The sequence below is a fragment of the Lates calcarifer genome, unplaced genomic scaffold (assembly GCF_001640805.2).
Source record: "Lates calcarifer isolate ASB-BC8 unplaced genomic scaffold, TLL_Latcal_v3 _unitig_4817_quiver_941, whole genome shotgun sequence".
NCBI classification, from domain to species: domain Eukaryota; kingdom Metazoa; phylum Chordata; class Actinopteri; family Centropomidae; genus Lates; species Lates calcarifer.
The window spans coordinates 1-21043 of NW_026117126.1; the positions used below are offsets into that span (position 1 = coordinate 1).

General features: G+C 40.8%; 4 protein-coding genes and 1 long non-coding RNA gene across 6 annotated transcripts; 3 read left to right on the top strand and 2 right to left on the bottom strand.

Moving 5' to 3' along the window:
- Positions 1 to 562: 562 nt before the first annotated feature.
- Positions 563 to 12522, top strand: LOC108902390 (neurofilament medium polypeptide). Its single transcript, XM_051068548.1, is given in 9 exon segments — positions 563 to 650; positions 1376 to 1717; positions 2201 to 2233; positions 2236 to 2478; positions 2865 to 3033; positions 9668 to 9780; positions 10277 to 10618; positions 10792 to 10911; positions 11242 to 12522. Coding segments are annotated over 9 exon segments (2523 nt in total). The 5' UTR covers positions 563 to 574; the 3' UTR covers positions 12327 to 12522.
- On the top strand, positions 2624 to 5154 carry LOC108902392 (uncharacterized). Its single transcript, XR_001964059.2, has 2 exons — positions 2624 to 2705; positions 2865 to 5154. It is a non-coding gene; the product is annotated as an uncharacterized LOC108902392 (long non-coding RNA).
- On the bottom strand, positions 4593 to 9442 carry LOC108902391 (uncharacterized). 2 transcript variants are annotated; one of them, XM_018704249.2, is made up of 12 exons: positions 8424 to 9440; positions 8115 to 8174; positions 7420 to 7677; positions 7063 to 7329; positions 6915 to 6971; positions 6701 to 6772; positions 6357 to 6476; positions 6177 to 6260; positions 5929 to 6003; positions 5738 to 5809; positions 5234 to 5339; positions 4593 to 5118 (listed from the first exon to the last, which is right to left on the bottom strand). In XM_018704249.2, exons 1-11 carry the CDS (start codon positions 8476 to 8478, stop codon positions 5236 to 5238), a joined length of 1224 nt encoding a protein of 407 aa, XP_018559765.1. In that variant the 5' UTR covers positions 8479 to 9440; the 3' UTR covers positions 4593 to 5118; positions 5234 to 5235. The 2 variants fall into 2 exon arrangements, with proteins under 2 accessions (XP_018559765.1, XP_050924507.1); XM_051068550.1 differs by lacking the exon at positions 6701 to 6772 and having other exon boundaries at positions 8424 to 9442.
- A 345-nt stretch (positions 12523 to 12867) lies between the features above and the next one.
- On the bottom strand, positions 12868 to 16369 carry LOC108902393 (low affinity immunoglobulin gamma Fc region receptor III-like). The gene is made up of 9 exons (XM_051068552.1): positions 16249 to 16369; positions 16113 to 16163; positions 15516 to 15767; positions 15087 to 15332; positions 14887 to 15009; positions 14554 to 14631; positions 14401 to 14469; positions 14130 to 14204; positions 12868 to 13833 (listed from the first exon to the last, which is right to left on the bottom strand). The coding sequence occupies exons 1-9, from the start codon at positions 16277 to 16279 to the stop codon at positions 13754 to 13756; spliced, it is 1005 nt and encodes a 334-aa protein (XP_050924509.1). The 5' UTR covers positions 16280 to 16369; the 3' UTR covers positions 12868 to 13753.
- Positions 16370 to 17125: 756 nt separating this feature from the next.
- On the top strand, positions 17126 to 20942 carry LOC108902384 (butyrophilin subfamily 1 member A1). Its single transcript, XM_018704243.2, has 9 exons — positions 17126 to 17326; positions 17610 to 17712; positions 17818 to 18156; positions 18243 to 18536; positions 18629 to 18751; positions 18902 to 18993; positions 19307 to 19351; positions 19740 to 19808; positions 20344 to 20942. Exons 1-9 carry the CDS (start codon positions 17138 to 17140, stop codon positions 20365 to 20367), a joined length of 1278 nt encoding a protein of 425 aa, XP_018559759.2. The 5' UTR covers positions 17126 to 17137; the 3' UTR covers positions 20368 to 20942.
- The last annotated feature ends 101 nt before the right edge of the window (positions 20943 to 21043 follow it).

A 21043-nucleotide genomic window follows, 5' to 3' on the forward strand; every position in this document is an offset into this window, starting at 1 on the left:
GCCCCATAATAAATATATTTCTAAAAACATCCATTATGTCTGTACTGTAAAGTTTACTTCAAGAATCAAGACCTGAGACTCACTGTACAATAACTTACAAAACAATGTACGTCACAGCCTGTGCTGATGCACCAAGTGATGAAAACAGACCGAACCAGATCAACTACAAATTGCCCATTGTGTAGTAAAAATAACAAAACAGTAAACTGCTCGTGGGAAGATGAGGTTCAGTGATTGAACAAGTCTCTGACAGTAACAGCAGAGCTGTGAGGTGAAGGATTAAACTTTACCAGCAGGTCTCAGCTTCTGCAGTTTGGATTGGTTTCCTACTTTGGAAAGGTTTCGGCCAGATGAATAAATCTAAAAGGATATTATTAAAGAACAAAGAGTGAGTACAGAAGGAAGTAACTGCTTTATATTTGATACCTGAACATCTGAAATGTGAATGTGTCCTTTACTGTCTGAGTGTTGATGTCAGATTCATTTGGTTACATTTACTTCCTGTGTTTTTTCAGTGATTTTCTTTTCTTTAGTGTTTTTCAGTTTTCTGAGCTGTGAGATGTTCACCTGATCGATGGAGCGTGAACTATGGTTCAGAGTTCTGATTTTTCACACTGTGACCATCCTCATCATGCTTTACTCCTCAGCAGGTAAATTCATAAAGTTATCTTTAATGTTATCAGTCCTACTGCCAGCCCTGTGGTAAATACCAGTTTGGTGAAGTCATTGTGATTCATTTTATATGATAAGTTGGTGTGATAGTGGAATATATTTTTTAGATTTTGTTTTCAGCCTGGATCTATTGTCAGTGTCTCACCATCTGTTAAATACTAACCTGAGGGAGAGGGTCATTCAATGAGATTTTTGATCACCTGGTAACAGGTGAATAAACAGTGGCAGCTGCTCATTTAGCAAACACTAGGAGCCAAAGAGACTCTTTATTTAAACACAAAACCCTGAAAAATTAGACATTAGATAGAATTAGATATGTTTAATTTGATATAACCTGTATGGTAGCACCTAACAGCTAAACAATACTAACCTTTTAATCTCATGGGAAAAACCTGATAAGATCAGAACATGCAGGTGTGAAGAGTCATGGTAGAGTTACAACAATCACTGAACAGGTTTTGTTTGTTTAGTTTACTCTTGTTGGTTCAGTTTCATTGGAGAGTGGGTGTTGGGTCTGTATTTTCATAGAATATGTTAAATCTGAGGAATCTTACACTTAAACATAGTGATGATATGATGTATTATCAGGATAGTGACATATTCATTAACCATACGCACAGGTCTTGTGATTATCATTGTACATTCTCTACTTAATACTCAAATAATTCACAGTTTAATCACACTAATGTTTTTCACCTTGTAGGAAATTTGGATCTGACTTGTTCACATCAGCCAATCATAGCTCTGGCTGGTGATGATGTCATTCTACCATGTCACCTTGAACCTGTCACCAGTGCAGCTTCCTGGACAGTGGAGTGGACCAAACCAGGTCTGGACCCAGAGTTTGTCCATGTTCACGAAGATGGACGACTGTTGCATGAGATTCAAAATCCATCTTATTATTATCGAACAAGACTGTTTGTGGATGAACTGGAACATGGAAACGTCTCCATGAAAATCTTCGAAGTGAAACTGTCTGATGAAGGAACATACAGATGTTCCCTTCCCGTGGTACAAGAGGAAGTTTTTGTCCAACTCATTGTTGGTAAGTTGGTTCAAAACAGTGAGAGTCTGAGGAAGTCAGTGAACTACCTCTTTAGAAACAATACCATTTTCAAAAAGCACATAAATCACCCACTGTTCTATGGCTGTGACATGGAACCTGAACACTTCAGTTTCTCAGGCAATCATACCAATCTGATACAGTAAGCAACTCGCTTAGCAACTGAAGACAGATAGTATATGTCATTCTGCAATAAGCAAACAAAACCAGCGTTCCTCTTGTAACATATATTATGAATGTGAAAGAAGCGTTGTACCAACAGCAGGCCCAGAGGCCATTGTATAACAGGGTAATAAAGAATCAAGCTGCCATTAAACACAAAGAGGAGAACAGGTCGACACCGTCACAGTCCCTGTTGATCACACATCGCACATAAATAATGACGCAGGTTTCAAACAAAAAAAACTTTGCAAGTGCTTTATGTTATAGAAAAATATGTGAGTCCACTGTTTTTGTCATTGTCAGGTTCTGTCTCCTCACCTGTCGTGAACATGACCAGCTCCACCCTCGAGCAGTGGTGTTAGAGTGTAAATCTAAAGGCTGGTATCCAGAGCCTGAGGTGTTGTGGCTGGACGGTGAGGGAAACCTCCTCTCTGCTGGACCTACAGAGACAGTCAGAGGTCCTGATGACCTCTATACTGTCAGCAGCAGAGTGACTGTGGAGAAGAGACACAGCAACTTCACCTGTAGAGTCCAACAGAACAAAACCAACCAGACCAGAGAGACACACATACATGTTCCAGGTAGACACTGTTTCTAAATTTAGAATATCATCACTTTAATTAAAAAGCTGAGACCTGCTTATGTTTAAATTCTATTTTGTTTTGTCTCTTATGATTTCAGATGATTCCTTTACGACACCTTCGAGTTCCAGTTCACCTGCTTCCATCTTCGTTTGGTTCAGTTGTTGGCATCATATCTATTGCTGTAGCTGTCTTTGCTGTGTGGAAATGCATACGAAAAAAGATCAGTACGTCAATAATATGATATATAATTACATTTAACTACTATACTGACACTTAATTAAAACCTTAATAATATTTTATACTGTCACACTACTGTGTTATTACATTTTTTATTAGTCTACATTAACACCACACTGTTATATTTCCTGTTTCTGTTTTTACAGAGACTGAAACAAACCAAGGAGCCAGTGATGCATCAGGGAAAAGAGAAAACCAATCTAACAGCTCTGAAGACCAGCCTCTCACTGAAGGAGGAGAAGAGACGGAGCAGACCAGGACACAAAATAAGAGTTCACATGCAGAGTCTGGACCTGGGAGAGATGAAGAGGAAAGGCAAACTCGGGACTCAGTTTCCAGTAGAGGAAGAAATAGAAACAGAGCAGCTAATGGCAGAGGGAAAAGTAAAACATGATCCAGGCAAGAAAGACATAAAAACTTTACATGAAGAGGAAAAGAAAAGACACGGACATCCTGTGACACTGACAGGAAAATGAGTGAGGAATCAGGAGGAGCAAACACTGACTGAACAGTTTGGATGTATTTTATAGTTTGTTATTTATTTAGTTTTGTCCTTTTGTATTTCTGATCATCTGCAGGTCAGACTCTTCAGTGTGGCAAAAAGTGCAGGAGTTTTGTGTTTGTACCAGGTTTTGATTTTGTGTATTAAAGTTCAGGTGTTTGATTAGTGTTGTGTTGTGAGGGTGTTGTTACATACAGGGTTAGATTCAGGCTCAGGCCTGCTACAGGCTCTGCTATAAAATGCTGGTGTCATTTCTTAAAAAAACATATTTTTAATTGAATACCTGCTGTGGGTGTTACCATTCGGGTGGGGCAAGTGGAGGCTAGAATTATGTGGTTGGAGGGAAAAGGATCTGGAGGCAGCTGGAGGACAAGAAAACATCAAGTTGTCAGGCCTCTGTTGAGAAGTGTCTCTTACAGTGTTTTTGTCTTTGGCTGCAGCTGCAATGTTTCTTTCTGTGGTTAGACAGTAACTTAGATCTTCAATAATTAATCACTAGTTCATTGTATATAAAGCTTCACTGACCTCAGAGCAGCAGGGAGAAGTCTTTGTCTGGGGTCTAAACCTGTAAAGGAAGCAGAGGATCAGTGTGAGAGCTGCTCAGACTTGTTGGTTTTCCCCTGTTTTAATGCTTCAACCTACTGACATGCAGGAACGCATGACCAGCACCTCCCCAACTCAACAGGTTCACACAGCACAGTCTCAGCTCATTTCAGTTTCCTGTAAAACACAACGTTCAGTTTTCTTTCAGTTTGTACTTTTGTGCTCTCCTCTGAATTCTGATCTTTCAGTTGGAAATTCTCATATACATACATACACATGGAGGTTGGAGCGCCCTCTGCTGGTAGGAAGCGAAAGAGCAAAGAGAGAAAAACTGATGGTTTATTTTCTGGAGTCACACACACAACACAGTCAGAAAAAAGTCACACACACTTTTGTAGCACTAGTTCCCAGCAGGGGGCAGTGGAGGATTTGATATTTGTGTTCAAACATCAGTCAGTTCCTGTTCATAAAATCTACACATTCTGATGCATTCATCACAATCATCATCAATCTACATCCTGACTGAAAATCATTCTATAGATCATTAAATGTTGTGAGTTAAACACTCAGTGACTGTAATATCTATCTATCAGTTCAGACAGATGAACCACAGAGGATTCAAACCTGCAGCAGCTCTGTTCTTCTAAACAGCATCAGCAGACGTGTGAACAGAGCAGACAGAACAACATGTGGTTCATCTCTTATAATAAACTGACTCTGATCTCAGAGACAGACACTGACTGTTACTCACAGGCAGACAGAAGTTAACAGACTGAAAAATCCAAGATACCATCACCAGTGTCTCTAATTTATATAAAAACATACTAAATGAAATAAGACAACTTTTATTGTGAACACAAACACAGAGTTAACAGACCATGTAAAACATGTAACTGACAGGTTAAGACACCTTTTAACAGTCAACAACCTTTTCTCCAACAGCAGAGTTATTTATTTAGGTTACTGCTTTATTCTCGCTTTATCATACATCTTCACTACATTCCTTCATTAAATTCAACAACGTTGGCACCATATCACTGTTAATAACAGCCAGGCCAGTCAGCAACCAGGCCAGTTCAAATAAAAGATGCTGTACCTGAGGTTTTAAAACATATCAATGTGGACAAACTGTGACTGCTGTTGTTTAACTTGTTGAAGAGATGGCAAAATGTTTACTGTGCAGCTGATGTGATTCAATATTCAACCAAACACCTATTAAAATTATTTGACAGATAACATTCTTGTAAATATCTACAAAGCATTACAGTTTTTACTGAATGGTAACAAACTCTCAGTTAATGTTACAACACTGTGAAGTTTATTTCCCTCCTTCTTCACTCTCTGTGCTCAGTGACCTGTAAGACATATTGGAAATAAAAAGTTATCCTCTTGGTCTTTTGCTCTTGATGTACAGATGTCATAAAAAGTAACGAGTCAGATTATTAGATGTAATATAACAGACAGAGTTACCCTCAGTCGTACTGGATGGAAGAGTACTGAAGCTCCTGATCTGATAAAGATGGATCTGTAGGAGGTGAGGGAAACTCTGAATCGGAGAAGCTGGATGTCCCTGATTCTGCTTTGGAAACAAACCAAGTTGTTAGAAATGAAGAATGTGTGCTGAGCATCACTGTGTACCGTGCCCGGGCCTGTTTGAGGAGGTGGACTCAGGCACAGTTCAGTCAGACTCAGACACCGTGCTCATCTAGAGTGAACGTTAAACGTGCCTGAGTCCAGTGCAATGCGAGCACAGACCAGCAGGGGGAGTAACACAGTACACAGCAAACAGGCCTGATACTTGTATCACACACAAGTGGAAGACAAGACAATCTCAAAAGACGTGTCTCCTACCTCACCAAATGAAGCAAACTAAACAAGCACATGCTCTAAAATTCAGTATAAAGTTTGGTATAAATCCAGGTTTAAGAAATACATGCGATAAAATATTCTAAAACATTAAAATAACTTAGTGACCATTTTGTTGATTCTGTGTGTCTTCAACAGTGAAGGTGGAGTGAAAAGACAGAGGCGGGAATTCATCTTGATCTGAAAAAGACATTTAAAAAAGTGTTAAAGCATCATATTAAAACAGATGACAGCTGTGAGAATGATATTAAAAGAAAGAGAAACCACGCAGCAGCTACAGAGGTGGAGAGGCCTCGTACCTTTTTCTGTCTGTGGGTCTCTGCTGTGGTTTGTCTCAAGACAGATGCTCAAATTATCAGCAGCATCTGCAGCATCTAAAACAGAACAGCAGGTGTGACAGAGACGATGTGACCTTTCTAACACAGTGCTTCTCAAATATTTCTGGTTACAGCCCCAGTGTGAGACGTGACACTGCTGCTGAACTCTGAATGACTTATTTAGCACTTTATCTCAAAGTAAACGACTTTTCCTTTTCCCGTCTTTTTACCTTTTTTACGTTTCTTTTTCTTATCTTTTTTGACGACAGTGTACATGTCCTTGTTTGGATCACTCAGCTTGACCTGTAGTAAGACTGAAAGGAGGAGGAAAATAATATTTTCATGTTGCCTCCCAGTGTTTAGGTTCAGATTTTACAATGCATATTTATGAATAATAATAATCATAGCACCTAGTTGTTTCTTCCAGTAGAGCAGTCCAATCACCAGCAGCTGCAGAAACAGCACAACAGAGATAATGGCCCACAGCAGGATGTAGTAAGGATGAGGGAAAAAAACCCCTCTGCGAGGTGCTGGAAAAAATCAAAGAGACGTCAGGAAGTAGTTCCTTAAGTCATAAATCATAAATCTGTTCATCATGGAATCATTCTGACCCTACTGGCCTAAATGTACTTATTGCAACTTTTTTTAGTACTTTGTTTTCAACTCTAATTCTACTAAAATTAACATTTATTTCCATTAACCACCTATAATGTTGTTCAAATTGATTTGGTCGTCTGGATGACTTGAACCGTACCTTTTCTGTCTGTGTGTTGTGTGTTTGAGTTCTCACTTTGTTTCACCGAGCCGTCAGTCTTTGGGATCCTCACTAGAATTTAAAATACAGAGTTTGTACGAACTCAGTCACTCAGCCTGAAGAGCGACTCCATTTATACATACAGCTGAACAGAGATGCTGTAGCTGCTCAAACACTGTCCCTTCTCATACTGCAGTTAATATGACTGTCTCACCTTTGACTGTGTGCCGGCTCTCTGCTGATTCTCCAGCTCCAGAGACGACAGACCCAACTGAAAAACACCATGTAGATATTTTCTGTCAGATACTAACATGACTGATACTGACATGAACTGACTGCTGTGTATAAAAGATTGAATGTACCTGTGGGGTTTGGAGCCACAGCTCTGATCATCAGTTGGCTCTCTGCTGACTCTCCAGCTCCAGAGATTTTACACTTGTAGAAGCCGTCATCAGACTTGGAAACATTTTGAATAGTCATGTTTCCTGTCGGGCTGGTCCCAACGAGGAGGCTGTCTTTATAGAAATCAGCTGTGAGGTTGGAGGAAGGGTTCCTGCTTCTGCAGCGCAGAGTCACAGCTGCTCCCTCCATCACAGGAAGAACAGGACTCTCCAGGACCACATGACCTTCTGAACAACATCACAAAATGCTTACTCCAGGTAACATTTCTGATACTATATATTATTGTTCTACAGTTTAAATCTGTACAATAAACACACCAGAGACAGTGATGTTGACAGAGTTGCTTCTCCGTCCTCCTCCACCTTCACACCAGTATCCTCCACTGTCTGATTTAAAGGCATAGTCAATGGTGCAGGTCACTGTTGATGGCGCTGCACCATTCAAACATTTAGGAGTGATATCATTGACATTTCTCACTCTCCATCCTGCTGGGTCATTAAACCCCTGACAGGTAAAAGAGACTGATTCATATTGAAAGAGCTGCAGTCTGGATGGAACCATGTGAAAATCTGCATCTGAAACAAAAAGAGAAAAAGGACTTAATTTTGCCTTGAACGTAATCGTTACATTTTAAGAATAAGCAGTCAGAGAAACATGGTGAAGACAGGGATGATGTGATGATGGTTTCTTTGAGACTTTGACTGAACAAGATAAAACCATAAATCATTTTCCTGAGGTCAGCAGTCACTTTACATTGATAGACTACAGAGGTTATTAAGGATCGGATGGTTAAGAAAAATAAAACCATCTTTAATTTTGTCCAAGCAACATAACACCACATCATCAGCAAAAAAAGGACGGACGATTGGTACACGATGAAACCTAATTTTCATTCTTGCACTTGTACTATGGCACAAGCTGCATGTGTTCCTTCAGTTTGGGACTTTAGGGTTCGATGATGAATTATTCAGGTTACATTTCTTGTATCATAAAGCATCTGTGTGTCACTTACCAGATGTCTGAGGATAACCTTGCTGCACATGTGTGACCAGCAGCATCAACACATTTATCACTAGAGAGACAAAACAGGAGAGATTCTTTTATAGTATATGTAGAATTTATATTAAATCACATATATATGAAATTATATAAACTGAAATGTTGAACAGCTGCTAAACACTAAAAATATACATAACAACAACAGGAAAGTTCAGATAGTTTGAATATTCATTTATAAATGACATGACTGGGATTATATTGTTGATTGTTATTTATAAAGAGAAACATGAAATGGTGATAAAAAGACTAATGTAGTACTCACACAGTCTGAAGCAGAGAGCTCTGACCTCCATGTCGCCTTCCTCCTGTCTGAGCATCAGACTGCACTCACACTAAATACACTGAGCTGAGAACTTCCTCTTCCTGTGCAGGTCGTCTCAGTTTCTACAACACCCTGCAGCCACACATGTTCTCTGTGTGCACACCTGAGTATCAGAAACCATACTGAAGGTTTCCTCTCCTGTAAGACACTACATTCTGACTTTGGTATCTCCCTGCAGTGGCACCAACACTGCTGCAGAAAGCGACGAACACAACCTAAACTACAATGATGTTCATTTTCCTGCAAACAATACATTCTGCCATCAGATGAACTTTACAGGTTGCTATCATCAGAAGCTGGAGCTTCACCTTTGACCTTTAACAGAAAAAGACTCTTCAGTGATTTGTCCTGTTGGGTGAAGCTGCTGTGGGCTGATGCTAACTTGAATAAGAGGTCCCACTCTGCCCCCTGCTGGAGATCAGTCGTCTTTCTATCAGCTTACTACAACAATAAAGAAGCTCCTGGTTCACTGCCCTCAGATGTGATTGCTGCTGTAGTATTTTATAATGATGGTGGTAAACCGCCTGGCAACTGGATCAAAGTGCAGCCTTTTATTCATGTGTTAAACATTAACAAAGAAACTGAAAGCAAGCCACAATTCAGCTGAAAGAAATCCAGTTATTAGAGCTAAATGTTGAATGGTTTGACATCTGTAGTCTCACATAAGAAAAGAGGTTGAAATGTTGGTTTTAAATTAATTTCTGTAATTTCTTCTTCTGCCAATCAAACAGAAACGTCAATCTATCAGATCCACTGTTTTAGAAAGATTCTCATCCTGAAAACACTCAAATGTAAGATACTTTAAGATCTGGGTATGAAAACTACGATGTAAATCAACCCTTTTTACAACAGATCAACAGACCTGAATCTAATAGGTCGAGCGCTGGGGCTGTTGTAGATAAGACTGGGCGGGCGTATGTCAGTTTACCTGTTTGTTTTATGGACTCTGAACGTGTGCAGCTCGCCGACTCTGCGGGTAAGAAATCCTTTTTAAACTGAAACTTTCCCTCAATTATTTGATGTTTAATTTAGATTTAATTTCAGAATAAAAGTTTGCAGTCATATTAGATCTGTTTAACCGTGACGGGCTGACATATTAAACTCAGGATTAGCAACTTAAACAGTTACTACTCAGTTATCTGTAAGTTGACCTTCTTGTGAATTTACCTTGTGATTTACTTCAGTTTTCAGTGTTGCAAGATGTTTACCGAGACAGACAGACTGTCCTGTAGATCTCTGCTCTGCCTGATTCTCCATCATGCTGTGGTCATGCTTCTCCTAACACACTGTGATGGAGGTAATGTATCCTAACTAATGATACGCTGATAAAAGGCTGCCCTGATAGCTTAGCTTTAATTTCATTTCTAATTACCATTTTAAGGCCAGAGATGCTGTGAATACAGAGATAATGTTACCAGCTGCACCCAGCGGGGGGCGCCACAGCCCCACAGGTCAGCTCTGTGGTGAAAATGAAAGTGAAAGTGTTGCTTGTGTTTATTGGACTGATAACGCTTGTTTAACTTGTGAGGTCGGTTAGATAACCTGTGGGTTTAGATAATGGCTGAAGCTTATCATTGACCTGCTGCTGTGTGTGGCCATGTTGCTGAAGTGATTACAGATACTGCTGGTTTCTTTTTCAGATAAGGCTGTAGACTGGTGTTAAAAGCGATAAAAGCAAAGTAAACATTGTTTTTAGAATTGTTGTTTAGTCTTTTTTAGTCTTTTTAGTCTTGTTGTTTGAACCCTGAATAATGTGCTCATGTCAAGTTGTAACCTATTGTAATCTATTTCAGCTGACTCTCAGGAGATTGATCAGCCTCAGCAGATAGTAGCAATGGTTGGTCATGACGCCACTTTGTCATGCAAAGTGAACTCCAGGAGCGATCCTGTTCAAGAGTTCCTGGAGTGGTCAAGATCTGACCTGGAGCCCAAGTTTGTCCATGTGAGGCGATCTGGCAAAGACCACCTGGTTGATCAAAACCCGTCCTACAAAGGAAGAACGTCAGTGTCCACTGAAAACCTGATGCAGGGAGACTTTGCCCTGCAACTGTCCAACGTGAAACCATCTGATGAGGGAACATACAGATGCTTCATCCCCAAACTGGAAATAAACTCTGAAGTGAAGCTTGTTGTTGGTAAGATGACAGACAATTTGACATTTTTTCCCGTCTGGGGGACAGTACAGTCCCTGCCATTCAAACTGGAACCTGACCAAGGCAAAAACAGCCCTGCACCTACAGAGACAGTCCTGATGAGCTGATGTCTACTTTAAAATAGACACTGTGTTGTTTGTCTTTTTTTATTTTAGGTGGTGCATTCGTGGACTCGTCTAGTTCGCCTGCCTCTACCGTCATCGGTGTGATCGTTGGCATCTTATTCATTCTTGTGGTCGCCTATCTCGTTTGGAGATGGAGAGAAAACAGACTCAGTAAGTCTGTCATCTCTTATCACAGCCTCTGGATGAGGAGTAGTAACCTGACTGTCTGCTATCATCGAGTCATTGAATATCACTACTGACTCTGATCCAGTATTCACACATATATGAATTTCACATAAAGTCACAATAGTTATTCTCACATAACATAATAATCTGTTTCCAAATTTGCAGTTTTCAACAGAACAGTTTCAGTTTTTGTCACTTACTCTGGTTTTAGGGAAGTAAACAGTCTCCTCAACTTTTATATCATCCTACTATGGTACTAATTAACTTTAAGGCAGTGTCTTTATACTGTGTAAATACTGTCCACTGTGCACACAGGGAACACAGAGCAGCACGAAGATGAAGAATCACAGAAAGAGAAAACGGGCAGCTCTAGACATAACAGTTCAGAACAAGAGCCTCTGATAGAAAAACAAACTGACAGAGATGGAGAGAAAATGAAGAATATGAACGATGAAGAAGAAAAACATTGTAAAACTTTAAGTGAAGAAACAGGACGTCCATGTCAAACAGGGGGGGACACAAACCAACAGCAGCACAGGACAGACAGAGAAACACCACCAGGTCAGTCAGTGCAGAGTCCAGGAGATGGAGAAGAGTCTGATCCTGACACAGCAGGTGGAGAAGGACAACAACAGCTCTCAACAGCAGACGCAGAGAATGATCATGATGAGGGAGAAGATAAAGAAACAGCAGGTCAGAGTCAAACTGAGGGAGACAGACAAAAAGATGAGACCCAGGCAGGAGGAGAGATAAAACCTGAGGAACAGACGAACCCAGAGAGTGAAGGAACAAAACCTTCAGCTCCACAAAGACCAGAAACACACCAAGAGACTGAGAGCAGAGACGGAGGGAGGGATATCACACCAAAACCAAATGACTCAGAAAGTCAGCCTGTCAGTCAGACTTCAGAGGCAGCAAAGAGCGAGTCAAACACTGCAGAAAAAGAGACTGAGGAAGCAGAAACAAATGAAGGGCAGCTCATTAACACACAGTCAGAGAATACATCTGCAGGTGACACAGACTCTAATGTAATGAAGCAAACACAAGACCAAGCACAGCTGGTGGAAAATGAAAACACTACATCAGGAGCAGGAGCCGGAGGAGGAGCAGATGAGACTGAATCAGTAAGGCCAACACAGACCCTCATCACAGAGCAAAAACCAGACCAACAACAGACCATGGAAGATGGACAGACTGTAACTAATCCAGAGGAAGAAAAGATAGAAACACACCGAGATAAGGAAAGTGGAGCAGAGCCAGGGATGAGTCCTGACAGCAGAGATGCAGACGACCACATGACACCAACAAACAACACAAACCTGAACTCTCCTAAAGATGAAGAACAAACAGAGCAGTCCTCAAAAGAAGGAGTCTGTGGTGATTCAGACATTCATACATAAAGCAGTTTATAATGTGAACAGGAAAAGTCTCTGCATGAACTGACAAATAAATCTATTCTTTTTTTCTTTGCTTTTTAGCATCAAGTTTAATTTCTGCAGTTTGTTTATGAGCAGGTTTTAATGCTGTGTATTCCTGTGTTGGTTCCTCACTGAGTCTGTATCATCTTCATGAAATAAAGGCAAAGACTCGTCTTCAGTCCTGTTCTCTATACAGCAACACCAGTTCACCACAGACTCTCCCTCAGTCTGAGGGCTACACAGGAGTTAGTCCACTACAGACCTGCTCACGACACGTTAACCAAACATGTTATTTAATGAAGAACGAACACACTCTGAGAGTTCAACCACCTCCAGACACCAGGTCTGAGACTGACTCTGAACCAAGAAGTCCGTCACAGCAAACACACCTGCAGCACTAACACACACTCTCTCTCTCTCTCTCTCTCTCTCTCTCTCTCTCTCTCTCTCTCTCTCTCACACACACACACACACACACACACACACACACACACACACACACACACACACACACACAAAATAAAAAAAAAGGTTACAGGCCTGACCGCTGCAGAATCCTCCTCAAACACCAGGACTCTCAGGGTCCAGCTCACAGCTCGGGGTCGGTCCTGAGGAGAAACCAGACGACTGCGACGCTGAAATCCTCCTCAGAGAAAACACACGCGCTCCTCTGACGTCGGAGTGCACCAACACGAGCGCATACAAACACGCGCGCACGAACCACTCAGTGAATCAGCTGAGACTGAGCTCAGAACCGTGTTTACAGAGACTGGTTCTGGTTTCTCGAATCCACCTTAGCGTCTTTCGCTCCTCCCGCTCCGCGCGCCTCTCTTCGTGGCTCCTCTTCCGCACCTGTGACCAATCACAATCACTGATCACCTTCACTGACCAATCACACACAAGAACCAAAAGGTAAAGGCTCAGAGTCTCTGAACGTCATCATTAATGTTTAAAGGACATTTTACATTTTAGCAGAAAATACATTCATGAAAAAAGAAAAAGGACTTTTACATTTTTACTCAGATTAAAACTATTTCAGGAAACTTCAGTCAAAAATAACGAATCATATTAATCATATAAATACACAGAGTCTTTTTCTACTTCTTGTTAGTGAAACCTTCCCTGAGTGGTTTGAACACTGATATAAACAGACACTGACACACCTCACACTGTACAGTATCAAGTATTTACAGCAATAATATAAAAGCTATGAGTAATAAATAAAACACAGTGTTTACTGAATTAATAACATTTCTAATGTCATCTACAAAATACAGCTTCTGTTTGTTCAGTTACAGAGGAAACACAAAGACAGATAATACTGATTCCATGGTTTTATTTTAGTTTGGTAAGAGCAGGAAACATCTGTACTGTACTGAAATAAATCAGCAAATCTACTAAATGTAAAGTTAGTAATCATGTGTCGCTCTTTGCTCAGTGAACCTGCCTCTCCTCTCTCCTTCAGTCAGGCGTCTCTGCTCTTTGTGACCTGTTGGAGAGAAAATAAAGACGTTTATCTGTGGTACAATAATCTGAACAGTCCCTGAGGATCACGTGATGTACAGTGGGTTTGACACAGGGAGCTCAAGACGCCCTAATTGTCTGCTGAGGCGTTCAGGGTCACAGAGGGACACAAGCAGAAATCATGTAAGCATAGTAACAACAGCAGAGTAAAGAGGCTGATGTGAGGACTCATCTGAACAGGAGGAACCATCAGTGAGCAACACACTGACACAGGAGTTAATAATACATCTATGAAGTGACAGATCAACAGAGGCCTCGTACCTTCTTCTGTCTGTGGGTCTCTGCTGTGGTTTGTCTGAAGGCAGAGGCTCAAATGATCAGCAGCGTCTGCAGCGTCTAAAACAGAACACCACAACAAGAGGAAGCAAAAATAATTCACATGTCAGCACGCAGCAGCCTCAACCGACACCCTGCCCTCTCCTTATTATCTGAGATATTAAACACACAACTTAGACTCAAATAAGAAGAGCACAGGTGATTATAAGATCAGTCTCCTCACATCATGTTAAAAAAAAGCTCAAATAAAGAAAACCTTCGTTCTTTCTCCGTTTTTTGACGACAACTGCGTACGTTAAACCGTCTGCATCGTCCTCTGCAGAGACTGAAACACACATTTCAGTCAGTAAACACAGACACAGACGACTGACAGGAGGATCAGCTGAGATCAGATTACTCACTCACTCACCTGTTTGTTGGTTTTCACCTGAGTGTGACGCTGCTGTTTGTGTCTCTGAGAAAACCGACGAATACAAAGGCAAAAAGACTGAAAAGAACAGAGACGCAGGGATTAAACATTAACATTTAAAGTGCTTTTATTCAGTTTTAAACTCTAATATATACAAATATACAAGACAGATGAAGAAGAAACATGAAGCTAAACAACTGTGATTAAAGCTGTGAAACAAAACTGTTTTAAAAAGCAGGTGACCTACAGATGTCAGATGTCTGCTTTTTCATTTTAGAGTTTCTTTGGAAGTTCGTTTCATTCAGGATGTTAGAAGTCGTTGCTGTTCTTTACCTCTGTGGTTCCTGAAATGAAAGAGTCCCAGCAGCAGCAGCAGAACCAGGACTAATGTCAACGTGACAGAAATCCACAGCGGGATGAGGATGTCAGAGGAGCGATGGTGGGAAGGCTGAGGTTCTGATGAAAAGACGACAGAAGCATCAGTGTATAACCTCTAATACATCCTGTTCTCTGTTCACTTTATACTGTCTCACCTCTGACAGTCAGTCTGCTCTCTGCTGAGTCTCCAACACCAGAGATGCTGCACCTGTACAGTCCTTCATCAGACCTGGAGACATTGTTAATGGTCATCTCTCCTACAGAACTTCTCTTCATTAATATACCGTCTTTGTAGAAACCAGCCTGGAGGTTGATGGACTTTATCTTGTTTCTGCAGTGCAGAGTCACATCATCTCCCTCCATCACAGGACGAGCAGGACTCTCCAGGATCACAGGACCAGCTGAACAACATGTAGGAAAAAACGAAATGTTACTGAGCTGAGGAAAAACTTTGCTGGGTGGCAGCATAAACAGAACAAAGAAACAAGTAATTTATAACAAACTGGTTGAGGAACCTGTTACTTTTTAAAAATATATAGTAGGTGAGTAACAAGTCATGTTTTTAGACATATAATCAAACCTACCAGTGACAGTGATGTTGACTGTGCTGCTTCTCTCTCCTCCTTCAGTCTCACACCAGTACTCTCCACTGTCTGTGTCATAGGCTGGCTCAATATTACAGGTTAATGTTCTTCTCATATCACAGTTAGGAACAAACTGGTTATTATTCCTGATTCCTCTCAGCTGAGATGACCCATCAGGAAGCTCACAGTGAAACGACACAGACTCATATTGAAAGAACTGAAGTCTGTTTGGAACGATGAGAAACAATGAACCTGAAAAACAGACAGACAAAGACCAATGAAAAAATGTGATCTAATCAAGAGAAATCAATGCACTTTGTAACAGACACCAGGTTAATGTAGATCTTACTGCTTGAATACACACTGGTGTCCTTTACTTCAATGTGAACGTGAAAGACTGAAACTGAACTTCACAAAATTCAACTGTTTGATTCCAGATCAACAGAAAAATCTAGAAGCTGTAGAACTCTAGAGACATGGACATAGAGGTGTAGATGGTTGATAACAACCTTTAACCTGGGTTCAGTTCAGAGATGAAAACATAATGCAGTAACAGCAGTAATCAGTGCATGTTGAGGATGAAGTATTTACACTCACTGTCTGTTTGTGAGTGAACGTTAGAGTCCAACAGAACCATCAGAACCATCACTGCACAGAGAAACAGAGAAACCTGAGAGTCAGACACAGACACATTTCTACAGAAGAAACCATCAAGCTGAGAGTCAGTACTCACTCAGTCTGAAGCAGAGAGCTGTGACCTCCATGATGTCTCACTGCTGACTGAGCCTCAGACTGAACCACAGCTCAGAGGGGACGGAGGGAGGACTTCCTCTTCCTGAGTCTCTGGAGAGGAGGAGGCTGAGCTCACTGAGGCTTCAACACACAGATACACTGAGTCTGAAGCTGTCTCACACAGCAGAGGTGAATCAGCTTCATCCACAGTTCATCTGCAGAGGCTGAACAGACGGGAGAGAAGCATTCATTCTTCCAGATGATGAAGAGGCCTCATCCTCGGTCTCTCTGCAGAGACCTGAACACTTATCAGGTGGAAGTAAATGCACCATGTTTAAACATCCATCCTTAGTGAATACTAGCACTAATGAAATTAATGTAATTAATGTATATTGAGTAGTGCGCTGCTGCAGATGTTGAAAAGAAGCATCAGCATCTCACAGTTACTGTAACCAAACCTCAGTGTTTGTTATCTGATGGAGGTGGTCCAGTCAGTGTCCAGCTCTGTTAGCACAGCCACAGAGGAAAAGATGGCTGATATGATAATCAATAAGTCCTCTCCTGCCCCCTGCAGTGAACCAGCAGACCTGTCATCTGTTGTTACTACAACACAGAGATGTTGTTAGAGACAACTGAAACTGACTGATCTGATTACAGTGAATTATTTTAGAACTGAGTTCAAAGTTCAGCTGCTGATAAACTCTCAGATCGTCATAATGAGTCTAAATATTTGTCGAGCAGAACATCATCAACCAGTTACGTCTGGTTTGAATCTGATGATACTTTTTTAAACAATGTGTCATTAATTAATTCATTTAATTTGACCAACTATGGTGGTTTTATGTTAATGAGTTTCTAAACCTAAAGGCCTGTGCATCAATGTGGTTTTAATGATGAAACAATACAAACATCAGACTCGACAAAAAGAAATTATTTATGAGACCTCAGTTCCTCATAAACTGTATGGAGCTGTTGATAACAGACAGAGTAAAGAGCAGCAGCCTGTCAATGATTTACAGTCAGTCAGTCGGTCAGTCAGTCAGTCAGGTGAAGAGAGTGCAGCGCTCCACACTCAGCAGGTACGTCGTCTCTAACATTTCATCTAAAATACAGGAGAAAGACACTGTTTCACATTTCAACAGCAGAGTCCTGTGGCATTAAAAGGTTCTTAAAGAAAGACGGCTTTAAAACAGAGTGTGAGACACTGACAGACAGACACAGGAGGACTCACTGTGGGACAGAAGTGAAAGTATAAAGCAGTGATACTGATAGTGATACTGACAGCAGCTGTGTAAGAGTTTTACTAAAATGAAGAAAAGCCTGTTTTTCATGTGTTTGTAACTGTTTTCTTTTCCTCCTCAGTTCTTCATGATGTTTGTCCACACAGACACAAAGTCTCCTACGTCTCCTCTCAGAGCCCTCAGTGTTCTGGTTTTCCTCCTCCTCCTGATTCACCTGTGTACAGGTAACTAACACACACACACACACACACACACACACACACACACACACACACACACACAGCCACTGCCATGTCAGTGATATGCTATAATAATCAGTCTCTCTGCAGGTCAGTCTCTGATTGGTTCATCTCAGCCAATAGTAGCAACACGTGGTGATGACATCACTTTACCATGTCGTCTGGACCCTGCTGAGGATGTTACTGACCTGACAGTGGAGTGGACCAGACCTGACCTGGACCCCAGGTTTGTCCATGTGAGGCGTTCAGGTCAAGAGCTCGTCAGTAAAAAACATCCATGGTTCAGTGAGAGAACGTCACTGTTCATTAATGAACTGAAACATGGAAACATTTCACTGAAACTGTCCAGAGTCGAACTCTCTGATCAGGGAACATACACGTGTTTCATTCCAGGAAAGGAAAAACTATCCTCTGTTCAACTATTTGTTGGTAAGTTCATATATAATGTATACTTCACTACATCTGAGGACTGAAGAGAATGAACAGCTTTAACATGTTTTCCTCCTTTTCCTCAGCATCAGATGCTGTTTCCTCACCGGTCATAACTTTAGAAGGGGTTGATAAAACCACTGGAGGAGTGGTGTTACACTGCAGTTCCAGTGGATGGCATCCAGAGCCTGAGGTGTTGTGGCTGGACGGTGAGGGAAACCTCCTCTCTGCTGGACCTACAGAGACAGTCAGAGGTCCTGATGACCTCTATACTGTCAGCAGCAGAGTGACTGTGGAGAAGAGACACAGCAACAGCTTCACCTGTAGAGTCCAACAGAACAACATCAACCAGACCACAGAGACAGAGATACATATACAAGGTAGAAATGATCTGTTTTTACTGTTTTAGTTTGAAACAGCTGAGGTCTAGTTTTATCTAACTGTCATGTTGTTCTGTCTTTTATCATTTCAGATGATTTCTTCATCTTCCTGTCCAGTTCTAATGTTCCCATCATCATTGGTTGGGCTGTTAGTTTGGCTGTTTGCATCATTGTTATTCTCTCACTTGTCTTTTTTATGTGGAGGATGAGACTCAGTAAGTCACTAATTAATGACCATGTTATGTAAATGTCACGTCATGCTCATGGGTTTTAAAGGGAATGGGAGATGTGAGAAACTGAGTAAAGTAAATTTCATTTGACAAAATGAATTCAGTCTAATTCCAGTAAACTTTCATCTTCTACAGAGACCAAGAGAAGCCGGAGGAATGAAATAGAGGAAGAAAGACAGAGAGAGAAACTCATGAGAGAAATAGAGGAACCGAAGAAGACAAATGATGTGAGTAAATAAACAGGAAACAAAGACACAAAATCTTTACATCTAAAAACAAGATCTGAAAAACAGAATGAAAGAATCTGAGCAAAGATGAAGGACAGAGTGAGAAGAAATGTAGGACACAACACAGAACGTTCACTAATACTGAGGAAAAATAAATATTGATCTATTTTATTTGACCGTGACTAAACACTGCTGAGAACAGTAACATGTCACATTTTAAATGCACCTGACTATATGTTAAGTTACTGCAGTAAGTGTGTAATTATACAACCATGGTTGTATAATATGATAATCATGTCTCTCTCCCTCACAGCTGGAGACAAAGAGAACCACATCACCCATGTATCAGTATGCTATGGTAAGTTATGATGGTATAAACTCAGTGAGACTCTGAGCAGCTCTGATACAAACAGACTCATCTACAGAAACACAGACGTCCATGATCATCACCTGTCATCAGTGGACAGGGACTGAGGTCAGAGACAGACAGACTGTTTCCTCTGCTGCTTGTTGCTTCATCCTCTTCATTCTCTTCATTAACTACTCGATCAAAGCAGAAGAGCAGCAGAGAAAACCTGAGTTCGTTCAGTTTCCACTGAGAGGAAACCAAATGTTCCAAAGACACAGAGAACACACTGCAGAGTCTCTGCTGCAGGGACGACTGTCTCAACACTCCCACCTGGTGTTCAGCAATACTCTGATTCATTTTATCTGTTTGTTCATTCACATGTCTTCATATGATCCAGGATGGAGTACAGAGGAAGGAGGAGCCTGAGGAGGAAGTAAAAAGTAGAAAGAAGGCCGTGATATTCGAGGTATTGTGAGTGGATAAACACTGTATGAGTACAACACAGCATGTACACCACCATATTAACAATACCACAAGGGCAGAGTTGCCGTTTTATCACAAAAGTTGTGAATGTAAATTTGACAGCCATCAATCTCATAGGCAATAATGACAACCACTACCGATGTTGTGCACTGGCTAATTATTAGGGGAGGTAGGTTAGCAAGTTGCACGAAAGACAGTTAGATGTACCTTCTATATGTGTGAACATGCTTTGATTAATCAACAGACATAACAACAAAGCTTATAGAAAACATGAATACATCAAGCAAACACAATGCAAAAACTGGCAGTCCTGTGCTTAGCCACGCTGTAAAGTAGGCCTAGTTACTTTACCAATCCACACGAAAGGGACTAACAATTCTGAAATCGTGACTGTAACTGCAAGACAAAAGTCCACAATTTTGTATCACAATACAGAAGACATGAAACCTTTCTGCCAAGTTTGGTTGCTGTGAGTTTTAAAGTTTCTGACAACATCTTATCTCTATTTTCATTTACAGACCAAGAATGAAGAGAAGAAATGAAACTCAAGGAGTACGAACAACACATCTCAACATGACCTCACACCACACACAGAAATGAAAAATGTTTAGTCTGAGCCACCATCATCTAATCAAATGGCAGTGAAGACAGTTATTGTCTGTAAGTGTTTCAGGCTGAAATCACAAACTGTACTGTGACCCAGTAGAGTCACCTATTTTAATCTGTGGTCAAAGGATTGGCTGACTGGGTAATTGGTTTATTTGTATGTTCTTGTTTTGCATTGGGCAGCTCACAGTATGTTGTCCAGGATGTAGTGAAAGTGTGATGTGAAGCATGGGTTTTACTTTATTTGTAAGGCACTACTTGAATTTCTTTATTTTAAAGACTTTTGTTGATTGATCAGACAGAACCCGAATATTTTGTTCTAAATTCTCAAATGCTGAGTACTTTTTGTGTGTGTGTGTGTGTGTGTGTGTGTAGTATGAGGTGATGTTTGTTTGTTTTCTTTCTTCATCCTTTACTGTACTCTACACAATTTATTTACAAGAACTTTTATAGCAACTGGACAATGACTTTAGAGTTTTGCAATAATAAAAAATGGATAGGTAGTTGTTTATACTGTGTAGACTGTATATATGAAACTAACAGTACTAACATCAGAGCATCTTTTTCAGCACAGATTTCTCTGTGTAGAGGCCAGAGAAGCCTTTACCTGAC

What these genes read in the sequence shown, in the direction of transcription:
- LOC108902393 (XM_051068552.1), bottom strand. Translation starts at nt 16,279, where the DNA reads ATGGAGGTCACAGCTCTCTGCTTCAGACTGA. An exon ending in CGTTCACTCACAAACAGACA is followed by an intron (nt 15,768 to 16,112) that starts GTGAGTGTAAAT and finishes TCTGTTTTTCAG; the next exon opens with GTTCATTGTTTCTCATCGTT. An exon ending in AGGTGAAAACCAACAAACAG is followed by an intron (nt 14,470 to 14,553) that starts GTGAGTGAGTGA and finishes TGTGTGTTTCAG; the next exon opens with TCTCTGCAGAGGACGATGCA.
- LOC108902391 (XM_018704249.2), bottom strand. Translation starts at nt 8,478, where the DNA reads ATGCTCAGACAGGAGGAAGGCGACATGGAGGTCAGAGCTCTCTGCTTC. An exon ending in AGCTCTCTGCTTCAGACTGT is followed by an intron (nt 8,175 to 8,423) that starts GTGAGTACTACA and finishes TTGTCTCTCTAG; the next exon opens with TGATAAATGTGTTGATGCTG. An exon ending in CTACTGGAAGAAACAACTAG is followed by an intron (nt 6,261 to 6,356) that starts GTGCTATGATTA and finishes TCCTCCTTTCAG; the next exon opens with TCTTACTACAGGTCAAGCTG.
- LOC108902384 (XM_018704243.2), top strand. Translation starts at nt 17,138, where the DNA reads ATGATGAAACAATACAAACATCAGACTCGACAAAAAGAAATTATTTAT. An exon ending in CTCTGTTCAACTATTTGTTG is followed by an intron (nt 18,157 to 18,242) that starts GTAAGTTCATAT and finishes CCTTTTCCTCAG; the next exon opens with CATCAGATGCTGTTTCCTCA. An exon ending in AACCGAAGAAGACAAATGAT is followed by an intron (nt 18,994 to 19,306) that starts GTGAGTAAATAA and finishes TCTCCCTCACAG; the next exon opens with CTGGAGACAAAGAGAACCAC.